The sequence below is a fragment of the Gorilla gorilla genome, chromosome 1 (assembly GCF_029281585.2).
Source record: "Gorilla gorilla gorilla isolate KB3781 chromosome 1, NHGRI_mGorGor1-v2.1_pri, whole genome shotgun sequence".
Lineage (NCBI taxonomy): Eukaryota > Metazoa > Chordata > Mammalia > Primates > Hominidae > Gorilla > Gorilla gorilla.
This window is the reverse complement of record NC_073224.2, coordinates 219,246,483-219,266,104: the sequence shown is the minus strand read 5'-3', so window position 1 is coordinate 219,266,104 and position 19,622 is coordinate 219,246,483. Positions and strand designations below refer to the sequence as shown.

Genomic DNA, 19,622 nt, shown 5'->3' with positions numbered 1-19,622 from the left:
TGAGACAGAGTCTCACTCTGTCGCCCAGGATAGAGTGCAGTGGTGTGATCTTTGCTCACTACAACTTCCACCTCCTGGGTTCAAGCGATTCTCCTGCCTTAGCCACCTGAGTAGCTGGGATTACAGGCGTGTGCCACCACGCCCAGCTAGTTTTTGTATTTTTAGTAGAGATAGTGTTTTGCCATGTTGGCCAGGCTGGTCATGAACTTCTGGCGTCAAGTGATCCACCTGCCTCAGTCTCCCAAAATGCTGGGATTACAGACTGTGAGCTACCACACCCCGCCAACCAAGTTGACTTCTGATTAACCAGCTTTTAGGGAAGGCCTCTAAGATTTCTAGTTTATCTATTGTTCCTTGTGTAAAAGCATGTACTTACCATAAATCCTGCCCTTAGGCAGATTCACACAGCATTCTTGCCTTTCCCTGGGGGACTGACTTCAAATGTCCGTCACATTCCTTTCCTATAGCATATAGGCCCTGGGTCTTGGGGGTAATGGCATGGGGATCCACCATCTTGTCTCCCTGCCGCTGAAGCCAGAGACTATGGCTTCTGTTCATAAATCCCTTTCTCCTTAAATATGAAGTCAAAGGTCATGTAGATAGGAGCTGCTGCTGAAGAAGGGATTTTTTGTCTGAAGAGTTCTGTCCCCTGGGCTTACTTGGCTATGGGGTGGACCCCTGGCCAGGGGACAGCAAACTGTTTCAGTAATGTGCGTGTGCGTGCGTGCATGCGTGCGTGTGTGTGTGTGTTCTGTGGTGAGCAGGCCTATGCCATTAAACAAACGGTGTGGCTTTGGGCAAGCTGCTATCTTGGGACCTCAGCACACTCATTCATAAATTGTGCCTTTTGGGTGAGATTTCTCTTGGGGTCTTCAAAACCCCTGAGACTCTGGACACATACAGCAGCCTAACGGCATTGAGGAGGGCAAGCATTCAACAGTTAGGACAACTCGAACTGTAGCTCAGCTCTGCTAGGTACCTTCACAAGACCTCGAATGCTGCCCCTTACTATGCCTCGGTTCTCTTATCTATAAAAACGGCATTTTTATCTTGTTGGTGGAGCTGTTAAATAAATTAAAAGACGTAAAGGGTCTGGCACCATGGTTGGCAAAAAATACCAGTTTCCCTTCTCGGCTTCTCGATTTTGCCCAGGACTAGTGATGTTCACATTCAGGACCTGCCTGAACCGGCAAGCCCTCCACGTGGGTCCAAAGGGCAAAGGGAAAATCACTGCTGGAGGCGCCAGTACCAGCATAGCGCCCCCACGCGCCGAGTCGGGGAACTGCCGCGGGGGCCGGCCCCGCCCACCAGCGCCTGCGCCTGCCCCTGCCCCTGCGCCTGCGCAGAGGCACCGCCCCGAAGTTTGTTGTGACCGGCGGGGGACGCCGGTGGTGGCGGCAGCGGCGGCTGCGGGGGCACCGGGCCGCGGCGCCACCATGGCGGTGCGACAGGCGCTGGGCCGCGGCCTGCAGCTGGGTCGAGCGCTGCTGCTGCGCTTCACGGGCAAGCCCGGCCGGGCCTACGGCTTGGGGCGGCCGGGCCCGGCGGCGGGCTGTGTCCGCGGGGAGCGTCCAGGCTGGGCCGCAGGACCGGGCGCGGAGCCTCGCAGGGTCGGGCTCGGGCTCCCCAACCGTCTCCGCTTCTTCCGCCAGTCGGTGGCCGGGCTGGCGGCGCGGTTGCAGCGGCAGTTCGTGGTGCGGGCCTGGGGCTGCGCGGGCCCTTGCGGCCGGGCAGTCTTTCTGGCCTTCGGGCTAGGGCTGGGCCTCATCGAGGAAAAACAGGCGGAGAGCCGGCGGGCGGTCTCGGCCTGTCAGGAGATCCAGGTGAGCGGGGCCGGGTCCTAAGCCGAGCGGAGGACGGAGCTAAGCGCGGGGGCGGGTCCTCAGCTGGGTGGGGGCGGGGCTAGGTGTGGAGGCGGGGCCCTGAGCCGATCGAGGGCCGAGGCGAGGGTCCTTAAAGCTCATCTATTTCACCATTACTGATCGGCTGCTATAAATAAAGCCAGCACCTCCCATTTGTTTTAATGTTTCCCTTCCTCCAATGAAGACATGTTGCCGATTACAGCTCCTGTCGCAGCACAGCAAAAGGCTTTGTGTAAATTTTCTAAAATGTACGGACAACTAAATCATAACATTCCTATCCCTTTGAGGTAGTTGCCGTCCCTAATTTATGGAGAAGGAAAGTCCTCAGGTGAAGGGACTTGCTCGAAGTCACACAGCTAATAAAATGCAGTGCCCTTAACCACTGAGCCAGGCTGCCTCCGCCGTTTAACCAAAGGATTAGTAGTGACAGAGCTGAAACCGCAGTAAAAACTATGAACGGCGAGAAAAACAGTCCTAACATTTTAGTTACCTGTGTATAGTTATCCCTGCTGACTGGATACGCAAGGGTTCTTAGGCTTTTTTAATGCTTAAAATAGCACAAGACTTCTCTTTTTGCCCAACCAAAGTCTGTATTAGGGTTCTCCAAATGGAATCAATAGGATGTGTCTATTTAGAGGCAGGTTTATTTTGAGGACCTGGCTCCCTATGGAGATTGGCAAAGTCTTAAAAGCCGCAGAGTAGGCGGGCCGGCTGGAGAGCCAGGGAGGAGCCAGGGGTGCAGTTCAGGTTTGAAGCCTGGCCGCTGGCAGAATTCCATCTTCTTCCAGGGAGTTCACTCTTCTTCCTGGGGGTGTAGAACCACTCATTAAATTAGCATAGCCCCTGCATTTTACAGGTTAGGGCTGAGGTGGTGGAAGAGGGAGTGACTTGCCCAAGGACACAGCTGTTAGGGCCAAGCAGTGGCTCCTGCGTTTCCTGGTTTCCATCCCAGTTCTTATTGCTCATCACCACTGTCTCATGTTTGAGCTCTGGCCAGTTTGGGGTGACAGGTGACATCTGGCCTAGTCCCCAGCCCCTGACCTTGTCTTTTGCCACAGCTTAACTGGCAGAAGCTAAGGATGGGAAATTTGACTAATCCTGCTTAAAACTAAAGAGGCTTTTTTAACTGAGGAGATTGATCCTCCTAAACTTACCATTCACACACACCTTCTTCGCACACTTCACCCTCCTATGCCTGAAAGTGTTATTAGTTATCAATTAATTTCACATTAAAAAAATTTTTTTTTGGCCAGGCACTGTGGCTCATGCCTGTAATCCCAGCACTTTGGGAGGCTGAGGCGGGCGGATCAACGAGGTCAGGAGTTTGAGACCAGCCTGGCCAACATGGTGGAACCCTGTCTTTACTAAAAATACAAAAATTACCCGGGCGCAGTGGTGGGCGCCTGTAATCCCAGCTACTTGGGAGACTGAGGCAGAATTCCTTGAACCCGGGAGGCGGAGGTTGCAGTGAGCTGAGATCACGCCACTGCACTCCAGCCTGGGTGACAGAGCAAGACTCTGACTAGGGGGAAAAAAATTGTTTTCACTGGCTACTTTTGCTGGAATTAATTTCACATTTAAAAAATTCTGGGCCGGGCGGGGTGGCTCACGCCTGTGATCCCAGCACTTTGGGAGGCCGAGGCGGGTGGATCATGAGGTCAGGAGATCGAGACCATCCTAGCTAACATGGTGAAACCCCGCTTCTACTAAAAATACAAAAAAATTAGCCAGGCATGGTGGCAGGCACCTGTAGTCCCAGCTACTCGGGAGGCTGAGACAGGAGAACGGCATGAACCCGGGAGGCAGGGCTTGCAGTGAGCCAAGATCGCGCCACTGCACTCCAGCCTAGGGGACAGAGCGAGACTCCGTCTCAAAAAAAATAAAAAATAAAAAAATAAAAAATTCTGAAGCCAGGCATGGTGACTCATGCCTGTAATCCTGGCGCTTTGGGAGGCCAAGGTGAGAGAATCTCTTGAGCCCAGGAGTTGAAGACCGGCTGGGACAACATAGTGAGACCTTGTTCCCACAAAATATTAAAAAGTTAGCTAGGCATGGTGGCACATGCCGATAGTCCCAGCTACTTAGGAGGCTGAGGTGGGAGGATTGCTTGAGCCGAGGAGTTTGAGGCTGCAGTGAGCTGTAGTTGCACCACTGCACCCCAGCCTGGGCAACTAGCAGGAGTGTGCTAGTAGCAAGCTCTAAAAATTTATATTATAAAAATATATATATAATATATGTATGTGTATATATGTTATGTATACTATAATATGTATGTTCCATATAATAGTTTGTAGTATATTTTATATATATATACACACACGTTGCTTCTGCTCCATGAAGTTTATAAGGGAAGATGGATTTTCCTTTTTTTGTTTTGATACGGAGTCTCACACCGTCGCCCAGGCTGTGCAATGGCACGATCTCGGCTCACTGCAACCTCCACCTCCCAGATTCACGCAATTCTTCTGCCTCAGCCTCCTGAGTAGCTGGGATTACATGTGCACACCACCACACCCGGCTAATTTTTTGTATTTTTTAGTAGAGACGGGGTTTCACTATGTTGGCCAGGCTGGTCTTGAACTCCTGACTTCATGATCCGCCTGCCTCGGCCTCCCAAAGTGCTGGGATTACAGGCATGAGCCACCACGCCCGGCCTGGACTTTCATTTTTTTAAAAGGTTCAAAGTTATAGTGCAAGGTTAAGTTGCTTACAGATAGCAGGTGCTTTAGGAACCCTCTAGAAGGAAAGTTGCCATGGGCTGGGTCATCAGGGCTGGTAACAGAGGAAGCAGGAGCTTGAGTTGGGCTTGATGGCTGAGCAGGGATGAGCCAGACAGAGCAATACTATAGAAACGGGCTGGAAGGATGCTGTGAGCAGCTTTCAGAGGGAGGCGTCCAAAGGATGAGTGCAGGCAGCGTGCAGACCAGCCTGGCAGCAGCCAGAACACAGATAACCTCCTGGGCAGTCTGATGGACAGCCGAGTGACACATGAAAGCAACGTATTTTGATGTGGCTCAGAGCAGGGAAGGCACAGCACTGAGAGTGGGGTAGTCTAGAGATGGTGCCTGGTAGGCTATGGCCAAGGGGCATATGCAGAGCTGTGCCTGGCACCCAGGGGTGACTAACCTTGGAAAGGAAGAGCTCAGCAGATCAGACCATTTGAGAGGGAAAGCGGAGCCTGGGTGACTGGAAGAGTGACGTCACCGCTGCCTGAAGCAGGGGAAGACCCAGATTTTTGTCACATGGCCTCTTTCCCAGTGCAGCACTGCCCCCAGCACCTGCACCTCCATCTATTTCTGTCTGAACTCTTGTACTCTTGCTACCTTTCTGGACAGAGTAGCCCCATCGGGGCCCTAAGAGGCAGAGAGAGAAAGACAGTACTGAATCCCTCTGCTCTGGGGATGCACCTGATGTCACCCACTTGCCTGAGAGACCGTCTGAGATCACTGTGGATCACACACTCCTGCTAGTTGCCCAGGAGCCGTCAGCCAAGGTCTTTGCAGAGCGAGCTGTCTCCATAATCAGACACCTCCAGAACTCTGCTGGAGAGTGAAGGCAGCAAGGAGAGGTGCACCGGCTGCGGGACGCGGGGTTTCTGACCTCTCAGATCATTGAGTATTGTGATCCCAGTGAAGCAACAGAGTTTGAGAAAAATCATTCTGAATAATGAGAAAGAAGATGGCCTGGACCCAGGCTGAGCAGTAGAACCTGGTTGGGTTGTGTTTTTCTGGTTTATTGATCTGGTCGATGTGGACCACGCCTTGCTGCACCTCTCTCTGCCTCCCCTGTTTCCCTTTTCTTGGGCCTTCCTAGGCTCCCTGGCTCACGGTGCATTCTTTTTTCCTCACAGGCAATTTTTACCCAGAAAAGCAAGCCGGGGCCTGACCCGTTGGACACAAGACGCTTGCAGGGCTTTCGGCTGGAGGAGTATCTGATAGGGCAGTCCATTGGTAAGGGCTGCAGTGCTGCTGTGTATGAAGCCACCATGCCTACATTGCCCCAGAACCTGGAGGTGACAAAGAGCACCGGGTTGCTTCCAGGGAGAGGCCCAGGTACCAGTGCACCAGGAGAAGGGCAGGAGCGAGCTCCGGGGGCCCCTGCCTTCCCCTTGGCCATCAAGATGATGTGGAACATCTCGGTAAGCACCAGGCCTTTCATCTTTAAAGGAGATGTTCTCAAAATGCCCATCTTAGTGGGCCTGGTGAGGATTTTTTCCAGGAAGTAGGTAGGAAAAGACAGATTATCCACAGGAAAGGTGCCTATATAGTCAGGCTACCTCCCCCTGTTACACAGAAGTCTAAACCAGAATGTTTCAAATTGTATTCTGCCCACAGATCACCCAGAGATCAGGTTCAAAGGTAGATTTTGGCCAGGCATGGTGGACCATGCCTGTAATCCCAGCACTTTGGGAGGCCAATCACTTGAGCTCAGGAGTTTGAGACCAGCCTGGGCAACATGATGAAACCCCATCTCTATGAAAAATACAAAAATTAGCCGGGTGTGACAGCTTGCACCTGTATGTAGTCTTAGCTACTTGGGTGGCTGGTGGCTGAAGTGGGAGGATCACTTGAGTGCAAGAGGCAGAGGCTGCAGTGATCCAAGATTGTGGCACTGCACTCCAGCCTGGGTAACAGAGTAAGACCCTGTCTCAAAACAAAAAACAAACAAACAAAAAAAAACCCAAAGGTAGATTCTGATTCAGCAGGTCAGGGATGGGGCCTAAGATTCTGCCTTCCCAATAAGCTCCCACGTGATACCAATGCCACTGCTCTGTCAACCACACTTTGAGTAACAAGTGCCTAAACCACTGATTTCTACCCTGATTGGTTAGTTCACCATCCCCTCCTTCCTGCAACCTGCCTCACTGGAGAGGGGGAACTGGATCTCTTTCCTCTAAGCTCACACTGCAAGCCCACCTCCAGCTCAGAGGCTTGCCTGTCAACTCCCTGCTCTCTACTCTTGGAAGGACTCAAGACTTTGGGAAATTGAAGAGTATTTTTCCCCCACGAAAACAATTTCTGTCCACTTAATTTATTTACCTTGCCATTGCTAGGTAGGTTTTAAAAATGTATTAAGACCCGATGCTCTGTCTCCTGCTCATCCCTGGGCCCATCCATTCAAGGCCGCAGTGGGAAGTGGCCACAGCCGTTCATGGTGGGCCCTAGAGGATGCAGTTTCTTTTTCTGATTTGGGGAATGAAGGTTATTAGACTGTTGCACTCCAAGCTGGGTTAATAGCTAACAAGTAGCCAAATCCTTTGCCTGTGAAACATCCAGTCTTAGCATCAAAACATGCACTGGTTGGGGCATGACAGCTGTTGCATTCACAGCAGCTACAAGATTGTTGATTCTTACCAGATCTTCTTGATACAGGTTTCATATGTCCTGAGAGCCCTTCCCAATACAATGAGGACAATAAGGTGCTTTCCCCACTCTTTGATTTTTGTCTGTTTGTTGTGGGGGAGGGAGGAAGGCTGTTCTGTGATTCAGTACAACTTCATCCAGGGTGGAGCATGTCAGGCTCTGGCCTGGCTGCTGAAGGGAGCCTGCAGAATGAGTTAGTGATCCAGTGGTCAATTTTGAACTGGTGGGGACCAGAGGCACCGATGGCAGGAAGCAGCACCCCATACCCTGATCACCTTGGCATCTCCTCCAGCCCTGGCACCTAGGCTGCAAGAGTTTGAGGAGTGTGAAGAATCCTCTGAGTTGGCATGGATGGTACCTCTGTCTGCCTCCCAGGAGTAACTAGTCTCAGCCTGCCACTTAAGAGAGGTCATCTTATCTCGAAGGTCAGAGCCAATTCTAGGCAGTAGCTGCCCTGCTCCAGGTTACAAGCAGAGCTTACAAGGAACTTACCATTCTGCTCCGGCCTGTGTAACCCTGGGTTCCTTGTGGGTGTTCCAGGCAGGTTCCTCCAGCGAAGCCATCTTGAACACAATGAGCCAGGAGCTGGTCCCAGCGAGCCGAGTGGCCTTGGCTGGGGAGTATGGAGCAGTCACTTACAGGTAAGTGCCCTCTGCCTGCCAGACTGACTGGGACTTCTTTGAGAGCAACTTCATCCATCACTTGTGTCCTCAGCACCTGGTACAGTGTCTGATATGACAGTAGATAATAAAGGCTTAATGTTGGTGATGGATTTTCAGTTAGCGGATAATTTCACTTGGGAAAGATTGCAGGTAATCTGACCCCAGATGATGATGCACATGCGTAATTCACATTGGAGCAGGGGAGAGGAGGCCACCCAAAAATGCCCAGTTCACAGTGTTGCATGATTGACCGGGGTTCTCAGATTCCTCCTAAGAAATGCACGGGTAGAGCGCCACCTATCGGAATAAACTGAACTCTGTCCCCACCAGAGGGAACACTCATTTCACTAATAGTTATGTGCACTGATGGTGCTAAGAGATTTAAAAAAAAACAAAAAGTGGTCTGTTGGCCCAGAGGTCTCAGTGTGGCAGCAGAGAGCCCAGGGTGTAAGTGCTAGAATCGAGTATGCTCGGGCTGAGGGAGCCCAGGGGAGGCATGTGCTGCAGAGGAGGGGCTGCTCAGAAAGCCTTCTCAAAGGGACAGTTTGTGCCTCCTTGTGAAGGATGAATTGGCATTACTTGGGCAGAGGAGTAGGGAAGTGGCATTCCCAGCAGAGGGAAGAGCAAGTGAACAGCAGCTACGCTTTCAGCTCAGAAAAGCCCATGTCCACCACCAGCCTCACCACAGGTGGTGAGGACTGACGCGCAGGCTATGACAGAGGAGATACTGTGCCCACCTTAATATTTACAGCCTGGCTCATGCCTGTAATCCCAGCACTTTGGGAGGCTGAGGTAGGCAGATCACTTGAGCCCAGGAGTTCAAGAGCAGCCTGGGCAACATGGTGAAACCCTGCCTTTACAAAAAATAAATTTTAGCCAGGCATGGTGGCAAATGCCTGTGATCCCAGCTACTCAGGAGGCTGAGGCGGGAGGATCATTTGAGTCCAGGGAGGTTGAGGCTGCAGTGAGCCAAGATCATGCCACTGCACTCCAGCCTGGGCGACCCTGGAGTGAGACCCTGTCTCTCATTTGTAGATCCACCAAGAAGAGGTGGGTCTGCTGCATTTTTGGTGATTTACTGGAGGGCTGGTTTATAGATCTTCATTCTGTCAGAAGCAGGGAGGCAAAAGTATGAAATTAAGGGAGTGGATGTGGAAAACCCCTTCCATGGTTTGGAGGTTTCCAGTGTGACTGGGAGTCCCTGCAGGCTGGTGGAGGTAGCTGCTCAAGTGGCTGCTGCTTCTCCTGAGGCCTTTTTGGAGAAAGTGGACACCTGAATGTCAGCTGCTTTGGGACTAACATGATCCTTGATGCCTCCTTTTGTGGCATGAGTGGCAGCCGGCCGATGTGGTGCTGTCCTGCTGCTGGAGCACCATGATGTCTGCTGCTCAGCAGCATCTGACATAGTCCCTGTCCCTCTTCAGGGACTTTGTTCCTTTAGCAGTTCTCACCGTCTGGCCTCAAATAACACGTCTTTTTCTGTTGGTTCCTTTTTGCTCCGGCTGTACTGTAAACACTCTTTGTTTACTGCATACCCTCAGTAAATACCTGTTGAATGACCGGATAGATGTGGCAGCAGGTACATTACCTCAACTTCTGGTACACCTTGGGAGAAGCTTTCCCAAGAACACCCTGGGTTCATTTCCTCCTAGCCTCTGCTCTCCTGGGGCCCGGAGATTCAAGGCGCTTAACCTGCTCATCTCACTGCGTCTCCCACCTTATCTCTCACCCTTCTCATCAGCACCCTACACTCCACCACGCTGGCTTCATAGCTCCTTCCCCGAATGTGCCAGGCTTCTCTGTGACCATCTCCTGAGCATACAGCTGGCTACACCTGGGCTGCCCTCCTCCCACATTTCAGGTCTCAGTTCAGATACCCCCAACCCCACCATGTATCTCCCCAGTACAGCCATACCCCTCTGCCCCTGAGCTCCCATGACACCTGCTGGGGCCCTGACAGCCTGGGGCTGTGATCATGACTTGCCCAGGGGCCCGAGGGTGGAAACGATGCTCTGGCTCCTTTGATTGCATAGAACAGGGGCCACTCAGGTTGACTCAAGAGCAGGAGCAGCGCGTGGGCACACGTGGACTGCAGCCATACAGCCTGGGGACCACACAGTGCTGGGAGAGGCCGGTGCCCTGCTCTCTCCCCAGCACCGTCTAGGCTCTGCCCCATTCACTTCCCTCCACCATTGTTATGCAGCAAAGGGGGCTCTAGCCTGATGTGCTAGAAGCAGTGACACTGGATTTTTGAGAAAAGCCAAGCTTTCTATTGTGAGTTGACTCACATGGAGACAGGAGTTGAATTCAACCCTGTCTCCCTGTGCTAGCTTTAAGGCGGTAATTTTATTAGAGGAGGTTTAAGGGGTGGATTCTAAGATTAGCAGGTGATTGATGGAAGGAAAGGAGAAGTCTGGACAGTCCTTGGACATGCACAGTTATCTCTTCATGCCAACTCATGGGTACCCTGTGCAGATTTGGGAGGAGTGAGTATGAAACGTGCAGTGGCAATTCAGGCTGTGACATCAGCAAACTTGTTCTGTGCAAGCTGCAGTTGGCCTTATTGGTTCCAACCAATTTCAGCCAGTTCTTTTATCTCATAAGCAGAGGGAGTTTCAGCCTTTCAGAAAGTGGTTTCTGCAAACTCAAATTTTCTTTTATTTTTCTGAGACAGGGTCTTACTCTGTTGCCCAGGCTGGAGAGCAGTGGCGTGATCTTGGTTCACTGCAGCCTCAACCTCCCTGGGCTCAAGTGATCCTCCCACCTCAGCCTCCCAAGTAGCTGGGTCTGCAGGCACATGCCACCATGCCCAGCTAATTTTTGTAGTTTTTGTAGAGACAGTTTCTCCATGTTGCCCAGGCTGGCCTCGAACTCCTGGGCTCAAGCAATTGCCTGCCTCAACCTCCCAAATTGCTGGGATTACAGGAGTGAGCCGCAGGAATTTCCATCAGTTACTGATTCTTGAACTTGTGGGAACGTGGTTCCACTGTCCACATGCTGTTCTTTCCTCGCATCTCCTGTTCCTGCTTCCCTTTGGCCTGCTCACCTCTGGCTCCTCATGGCCCCAGTGAAGTATCGTGGCTTCCTCTCCACTGCGGACTGGCAGATTTCTTCACTCACATTCCCAAAAAGAGAATCTACTTCCCTCCCTTCCCTTCGTCCAACCATCTGGGTCTCGAGTGTCACTGTAGGTTCATTGCCGTTGGGGCAGGTGACTCCTTGGGCCAGTCAGCTTTGGCTGAAGGGCAGGGCTGGCACACAGCTGGCAGAGCCACCCCATCCAAAATCCAGCCACTGTGCCTCAGCAGGGCTGTGGTTTGGGGGTCGGGGGGCACTCCCCACAGGATAAGGAGCAGCCAGGGCAGGTAGATGACACTACCACTACTAGCTGCATCTGGATCTATTCACTCATTCAACAAAGGTTTATTACACCCATATTCCATGCCAACTACTGTACTAGACTTGGAATAATGGAGAAAATTCAGGCACAGTCCTTGCTCTTAGGGAGCTCACATGATTACTCATTGATGAATATCTCTCTCCCCTGATAGACTGCAAATCCATGAGGACAGGGACTCTATCTTGTTCTGTGCCGTAGTTCCACAGCATTCCAGCATGATGTCTGGTACTCAGCATGCAAACAGTGCGTATTGGTTGAATGAATAATAGTACAGCTAATAGCAGCTGAGAGCTTCCTCTGTGCTAGACACGATTCTAGGTGCCTTCCACACTTTGACAACCTTATGCAGCGTGTTAACACTGCATTCCCTTTGCACCCTGGAGATTGAGCCCAGAGAAGATAAGGACAGAGGGGACACATTCCAAGATAGACCCCCCAGTGGATGCCTGAAGCCACAGATAGTAACAAACCCTATATATACTGTGTTTTTTCCTATACACACATACCTATGGTAAAGTTTAATTTATAAATTAGGCACAGTAAAAAATTAAAGATAACTAATAGAATAATTATGACAATATACTGTAATAAAAGTTATGTGAATGTGGTCTCTCTCTCTCTCTCTCCTCTCTCTAAATATCTTCTTGTACTCACCTATTCTCAAACTGTAGATAACTGAAATTGCAGAAAGCAAAACTGTGGATAAGGCTGGGGCTACTGCAACTCAGCCAAGGACTTACAGTGGCAGACCTGAAATGCAAACCCAGGCAGTCTGATACCAGGGTTTCTCCACCTGTGTTCTGCCACATGGGATGGATAGGATGGATGGGTGTACGGATGGACGGACGGACAGACGGATGGACAAATGGATTGAAGGATGGGTAGGGGAGTCATCAGATGTGTTCTCCAACACCATGTACAGTACCTGGCACATAGCAAATCTGTGATAAACATTTGATAGTAAGTGAATAATGAATGTCAGTGCCAGTGTTGGTGTGGCCTTAGGTTATTCTTTCCAGGTGTTGTATCTGATGCTGGCCTCATATGTTTGTCTCACTTGGCTGACTAGAAAATCCAAGAGAGGTCCCAAGCAACTAGCCCCTCACCCCAACATCATCCGGGTTCTCCGTGCCTTCACCTCTTCTGTGCCGCTGCTGCCAGGGGCCCTGGTCGACTACCCTGATGTGCTGCCCTCACGCCTCCACCCTGAAGGCCTGGGCCATGGCCGGACGCTGTTCCTCGTTATGAAGAAGTAAGTGACAGCAGCGCGGCAGGGCCTGGAGCTGATACATCTCCCAAGGGGAGCTGGTTCCTGCCCTCCATGTGCACCTTGATCAGGGGGTTTTGGAGAACAGGGTCATCACCCTTCCGGAGAAGAAAGCCATGCAAAGGGAGCATATCTGCCCTGGAGAGCATTTTCCCTGTAGGACGATTTTTCATGGAAACAAACTCTCATCTTCATCCAGAACATATTTGTCACCTAGTCCTTTTGGTCCATTTGACTGTTAACCTTTTCTGTGGTTGGACTTATCTGTTTTTAACATAAAAACCGTTCTCCTTCCTCACCCTCTGTATCCCCTAACTTTGCTATAGTGGGTATTTTATTTTAAGGAAATAATTATCTGCACCATTACTTTGAATATAGGGAGCCCCAGCTCTTACTTCCTAATTTGAGGATGGTGAGTGGGAGGGAACAGAAAGGATGCTGGGGAAAAATGGGAATCAAAGTGCTCCTGGAAGGGGAAGAGGAACGGCCTAACCCTAACAGTGATTAAGGTTATTAGGAGGCCGGGCATGGTGGCTGACGCCTGTAATCCCAGCACTTTGGAAGGCGGAGGTGGGTAGATCACTTGAGGTCAGGAGTTTGAGACCAGCCTGGCCAACATGATGAAACCCTGTCTCTACTAAAAATACAAAAATTAGCCTGGTGTGGTGGCGGGCACCTATAATCCCAGCTACTCGGGAGGCTGAGGTAGGAGAATTGCTTGAACCTGGAAGGTGGAGGTTGCAGTGAGCCAAGATCGTGCTACTGCACTCCAGCTTGGCGACAGAGTGAGACTCCATCTCAAAAAAAAAAAAAAAAACAAAAAAACGTATTGGGAGTTGTCGATGTGTGGTAGCCAAAGGCCCTGTCCCCTCTCCACCAGCTATCCCTGTACCCTGCGCCAGTACCTTCGTGTGAACACACCCAGCCCCCGCCTCGCCGCCATGATGCTGCTGCAGCTGCTGGAAGGCGTGGACCATCTGGTTCAACAGGGCATCGCGCACAGAGACCTGAAATCCGACAACATCCTTGTGGAGCTGGACCCAGGTAGGAACCTGCTGCACCATCAGAGCTCTCCAGGGGCACTAGAGGGTGGGTCAGGAGCATTTAGGACTGACTCTTCAGGTCCTCTCTGGTTTTGTGTTCTACGTCATGTCTTTATTTAGCTCCGCACATGAGAGGTTAGCAATCTCTCCCTTAGAACGGGTTTTTTTTTTCTCTCTTTGCAGAGAGACAGCACTTCCCAAGTTCCTTTCTCTAGCCCACTTAAAGAACAAGGACCTCAGTGCTGCAAGTTTTCCTAGGTAAATAAAGAGGCCCGGCACAGTGGCTCACACCTGTAATCCCAACACTTTGGGAGGCTTGCTTGAGGATTGCTTGAGGCCAGCAGTTTGAGACCAGCCTGGGAAACAGAGTGAGATCCCTTCTCTACAAAAAAAAATATGTTTTAAATTAGCCAGAAAAAAAGTTAGCCAGGCATGGTGGCATGCACCTGTAGCCCCAGCTACTTGGGAGGCTGAGGTGGGAGGATCACTTGAGCCTAGGAGTTAAGAGTCTGCAATGAGCTATGAATGTGCCACTGTACTCCAGCCTGGGCAGCAGAGTGAGATCCTATCTCAAAAAAATAATAAAGTAAAAGAGAAGTAGACTTTAGCTCATTATAAAGAATAATTTTTGGCCGGGGGTAGTGGCTCACGCCTGTAATCCCAGCACTTTGAGAGGCTGAGGCGGGCGGATCATGAGGTCAAGAGATCGAGACCATCCTGGCCAACATGGTGAAACCCCATCTCTACTAAAAATACAAAAATTAGCTGGGCGTGGTGGCGGGCGCCTGTAATCTCAGCTACTTGGGAAGCTGAGGCAGGAGAATTGCTTGAACCCGGGAGGCAGAGGTTGTAGTGAGCCGAGATTGTGCCACTGCATTCCAGCCTGGCGACAGAGCGAGAGTCCATCTCAAAATAAATAAATAAAATAAATAAATAAATAAATAAATTTTTCAAACAATGAAAGCTGTCCAAATGTAAGCCCAATGGCCTCTGGAAATGAGTTGCCTACCACTGGAAGCATTCAAGTAGAAGCTGAATGGCCACTTGCCTAGGAAAATTGTAAGGAGATTCATACATCTGATAAATTTTTGAACTAGAAGATTTAAAATAATTGACTAGAGGAACTGGCTTTTATTATTTCTTTATTTATTTATTTACTTATTTATTTATTTGAGACAGAATCTTGCTTTGTTGCCCAGGCTGGAGTGCAGTGGCGCCATCTCAGCTCACTGCAACCTCTGCTTCCCAGGTTCAAGCAATTCTCGTGCCTCCGCCTCCTGAGTAGCTAGGATTACAGGCAGGTGCCACCATGCCTAGCTAATTTTTGATTTTTTTTTTTTTTTTTTTTTTTGAGACTGAGTCTCGCTCTGTCACCCAGGCTGGAGTGCAATGGCATGATCTCGGCTCACTGCAAGCTCTACCTCCCAGGTTCACGCCATTCTCCTGCTTCAGCCTCCCGAGTAGCTGGGACTACAGGCGCCCACCACCACGCCCGGCTAATTTTTTTGTATTTTTAGTACAGATGGGGTTTCACCGTGTTAGCCAGGATGGTCTCTATCTCCTGACCTCGTGATCCACCTGCTTCGGCCTCCCAAAGCGCTGGGATTATTATTTTTAGTAGAGATGGGGTTTCACTGTTGGCCAGGCTGGTCTCAAACTCCTGGCCTCAAGTGATCCACCCACCTCAGCCTCCAAAATGTTGGGATTACAGGTATGAGCCACCACGCCCAGCTGGGAGTTGGCTTTTTTTTTTTTTTGAGACGGAGTCTGGCTCTGTCGCCCAGGCTGGAGTGCAGTGGCGCAATCTCAGCTCACTGCAAGCTCCGCCTCCCAGGTTCACGCCATTCTCCTGCCTCAGCCTCCCGAGTAGCTGGGACTACAGGCGCCCGCCACCACGCCCGGCTAATTTTTTTTGTATTTTTAGTAGAGACGGGGTTTCACCATGTTAGCCAGGATGGTCTCGATCTCCTGACCTCGTGATCCGCCCGCCTCGGCCTCCCAAAGCGCTGGGATTACAGGCGTGAGCCACCGCACCCGGCCTTTTTTTTTTTTTTTTTTTGAGACGGAGTCTCACTCTGTCGCCCAGGCTGGAGTGCAGTGGCATGATCTTGGCTCACTGCAACCCTCGCCTATCGGGTTCAAGCGATTCTCCCGCCTCAGCCTCCTGAGTAGCTGGGATTACAGGCACACGCCACTACACCTGGCTGATTTTTGTATTTTTAGTAGAGACGGGGTTTCACCATGTTGGTCAGGCTGATCTGGAACTCCTGACTTCGTGATCCGCCTGCCTCGGCCTCCCAAAGTTCTGGGATTACAGGCGTGAGCCACTGCGCCTAGCCAGGAACTGGCTTTTTAAAGGAATTTTGTGTGGACCCTTTTACAAATAACCAATTCTTTTTTTATTTTTTCTGAGACGGAGTCTTGCTGTGTTGCTCAGGCTGGAGTGCAGTGGCATGATCTCGCCTCACTACAGCCTTCACCTCCTAGGTTCAAGTGATTCTCCTGTCTCAGCCTCCTTCACCTCCCAGGTTCAAGTAATTCTCCTGTCTCAGCCTCCTGAGTAGCTGGGATTACAGGCACACACCACCATGCCTGGCTAGTTTTTTTGTATTTTTAGTAGAGACAGGGGTTTCACCATGTTGGCCAGGCTGGTCTTGAACTCCTGACCTCAGGTGATCTACCCGCCTCGGCCTCCCAAAGTGCTGGCATTACAGGCCACCACACCCGGCAATAACTGATTCTTAATGCAAAACTGATTCTTAGGTTTGGATTTGGGGTTTCAAATTCAAATCAAAGTCTCCTGGGGTATAAGGGCCCTTGGAGATCATTTGAACCAAGCTCTAGCTCCTTTGGTCTTGGGGACAGCTCCAATTACTAGTACATGATTTAAATTGAGCCACACAGTCCTTTGCCTGGGGATTTTGCAGCCTGTACTTCCTGGAGGCATTTCCGTGTTCGCACAGCAGGCCCTTCTGATCAGCCCTCAGGCCTTGCTGACCTCCTGGGCCAACACTGAGCCATTAGCCCCTGTCAGCCATGTCTTGCTGGTGGCTTTAGTAGGGACATAGGAGGGCCTCTCAGAGGGAAGGAGGGGAGGAGAAATGGTCACTTTGCTTGCTCCTTCCCAGACGGCTGCCCCTGGCTGGTGATCGCAGATTTTGGCTGCTGCCTGGCTGATGAGAGCATCGGCCTGCAGTTGCCCTTCAGCAGCTGGTACGTGGATCGGGGCGGAAACGGCTGTCTGATGGCCCCAGAGGTGAGTCCCGAGTGTGTCATGCGCCATCGGCAGCCCTTCCCCCACGTGTCCACTGAATGCAGGAGACTCCATGCCTTGTGATAACCCAACACCTCCATCTTTTCTGACCCATAATTTGGCACAAGTTCCTTCCCTGCCACTTTGCTTTCCTCCGGCGTTCCCTCATGTTCCAGGAGAATGCAAGTCCTGTCACATAAACCAGGTGGTCTAAGCAGACCCCTTCTGGGTCTGAGCCACAGCTCACTCAAGCTCTGGGTTCCTTGGGACAGAGTTCAGATTAGCCCATGAATCAGGTGATGTGCGTGCAGGACATGAAAAGGTTAGATAGGCGGGCAGCGTGATGTCTCACCCACTGCTTCTGAGCAGGTGTCCACGGCCCGTCCTGGCCCCAGGGCAGTGATTGACTACAGCAAGGCTGATGCCTGGGCAGTGGGAGCCATCGCCTATGAAATCTTCGGGCTTGTCAATCCCTTCTACGGCCAGGGCAAGGCCCACCTTGAAAGCCGCAGCTACCAAGAGGCTCAGCTACCTGCACTGCCCGAGTCAGTGCCTTCAGACGTGAGACAGTTGGTGAGGGCACTGCTCCAGCGAGAGGCCAGCAAGGTGAGGCTGTCCCCGGCTTCGAGGGGACGGTGTGGGTAGAAATCTCTGTTCTCGTTCCAGAGTGAAGGTCAGGTTTGGGCCAGAGCCACAGTGACAGATCCTCTGTGTTAGGAAGGTAAAGGCTAGTTACAAGAGAACAAAAAACAGATTTTAATGTAGGTAGGAGTAGGAGCACTAGCCACCACAGCATAGTCAGAATCCTAGCAGTTCAACTCCTGTGGCTTTTTTAGTTGCTTAAAAAGTTGTTCAGAGGCCAGACACGGTGGCTTACACCTATAATCCCAGCACTTTGGGAGGCTGAGGCGGGTGGATCACTTGGGACCAGGAGTTCCAGACCAGCCTGGCCAACATGGTAAAACCCCATCTGTACTAAAAATACAAAACTTAGCTGAGTGTCGTGGCACATGCCTGTAATTCCAGGTACTTGGGAGGCTGAAGCAGGAGAATCGTTTGAACCCTGGAGGCAGAGGTTGCAGTGAGCCAAGATCGCACCACTGCACTCTGGCCTAGGTGACAGTGCAAGTCTTTGTCTCAAAAAAAAAAAAAAAAAAAAAAGCTATTCAGAGAGAGAAAAGGATGCATTTTTGAGAAATGTTTAATGGAGATGTAGCTCATGGAAACAGCTGAGAACTGATCAGAGAGAGATGGAAAACATCTCCTGAGAGCAGATCTGGACATTGTGAAATTAATATAAAGGACTGCAAAGGCAGACCTATCTGAAGCCATAATTGGAGTGGCAGCTGGCTCAGGGGCAGGCTTAGTGCAAAGAGCTGAGCCATACCTGCATCCCAGCACTGTTCTGCCACTCCGTTAACTGCTCTCTGTACGTGGCCTGCTATCTTGGTGCACAGTGAAGGTTAGAATAACAGCTGCAACCAGTTATGAAATGATGGAGACTACTTACCTGGTACAAGGGACCAGATAGCTGTGCACAAGAGGCACTAGGCTTTCCACCCGGGGGGAAAGGCTATTTCAACAATGCATGCTGCCCCACGCAGAGGTGTACACATGGAAAAACTTGGAGCATGGGTAGGGGACAGGCAGTATTTGTCACCTGAGTGAAGGGCATCGGTAGGAGATAGGGTAGAGGAAGAATTGGGTTGGGACCAGAGAAGGGAAGACCCTCACTAACAAAGCAGGCTTTGGGTTGAGACCGTGTTAACAGATGTTCTAGCTACAGCTTCCCTTCCTGTTGCAGAGACCATCTGCCCGAGTAGCTGCAAATGTGCTTCATCTAAGCCTCTGGGGTGAACATATTCTAGCCCTGAAGAATCTGAAGTTAGACAAGATGGTTGGCTGGCTCCTCCAACAATCGGCCGCCACTTTGTTGGCCAACAGGCTCACAGAGAAGTGTTGTGTGGAAACAAAAATGAAGATGCTCTTTCTGGCTAACCTGGAGTGTGAAACGCTCTGCCAGGCAGCCCTCCTCCTCTGCTCATGGAGGGCAGCCCTGTGATGTCCCTGCATGGAGCTGGTGAATTACTAAAAGAACTTGGCATCCTCTGTGTCGTGATGGTCTGTGAATGGTGAGGGTGGGAGTCAGGAGACAAGACAGCGCAGAGAGGGCTGGTTAGCCGGAAAAGGCCTCGGGCTTGGCAAATGGAAGAACTTGAGTCAGAGTTCAGTCTGCAGTCCTGTGCTCACAGACATCTGAAAAGTGAATGGCCAAGCTGGTCTAGTAGATGAGGCTGGACTGAGGAGGGGTAGGCCTGCATCCACATAGAGGATCCAGGCCAAGGCACTGGCTGTCAGTGGCAGAGTTTGGCTGTGACCTTTGCCCCTAATACGAGGAACTCGTTTGAAGGGGGCAGCATAGCATGGCTGATTTGCCACCTGGATGAAGGCAGACATCAACATGGGTCAGCACGTTCAGTTACGGGAGTGGGAAATTACATGAGGCCTGGGCCTCTGCGTTCCCAAGCTGTGCGTTCTGGACCAGCTACTGAATTATTAATCTCACTTAGCGAAAGTGACTGATGAGCAGTAAGTAAGTGAGTGTGGGGATTTAAACTCGAGGGTTTCCCTCCTGACTAGCCTCTCTTACAGGAATTGTGAAATATTAAATGCAAATTTACAACTGCAGATGACGTATGTGCCTTGAACTGAATATTTGGCTTTAAGACTGATTCTTATACTCTGAAGAAGGTGAGAATATTTTGTGGGCAG

General features: G+C 51.0%; 1 protein-coding gene across 1 annotated transcript; it reads left to right on the top strand.

Annotated features, from left to right (window-relative positions):
• Positions 1-1,343: 1,343 nt before the first annotated feature.
• On the top strand, positions 1,344-19,538 carry PINK1 (PTEN induced kinase 1). The gene is made up of 8 exons (XM_004024825.4): positions 1,344-1,823; positions 5,713-6,000; positions 7,766-7,866; positions 12,357-12,539; positions 13,435-13,598; positions 16,726-16,853; positions 17,220-17,456; positions 18,655-19,538. The coding sequence occupies exons 1-8, from the start codon at positions 1,437-1,439 to the stop codon at positions 18,910-18,912; spliced, it is 1,746 nt and encodes a 581-aa protein (XP_004024874.1). The 5' UTR covers positions 1,344-1,436; the 3' UTR covers positions 18,913-19,538.
• Positions 19,539-19,622: the final 84 nt, after the last annotated feature.

Excerpts from the sequence above, each read along its gene's own strand:
- PINK1 (XM_004024825.4), top strand. The coding sequence starts at position 1,437 with ATGGCGGTGCGACAGGCGCTGGGCCGCGGCCTGCAGCTGGGTCGAGCG. Across the intron at positions 13,599-16,725 it reads CCTTGTGGAGCTGGACCCAG|ACGGCTGCCCCTGGCTGGTG; the intron begins GTAGGAACCTGC and ends GCTCCTTCCCAG. Across the intron at positions 16,854-17,219 it reads GCTGTCTGATGGCCCCAGAG|GTGTCCACGGCCCGTCCTGG; the intron begins GTGAGTCCCGAG and ends GCTTCTGAGCAG.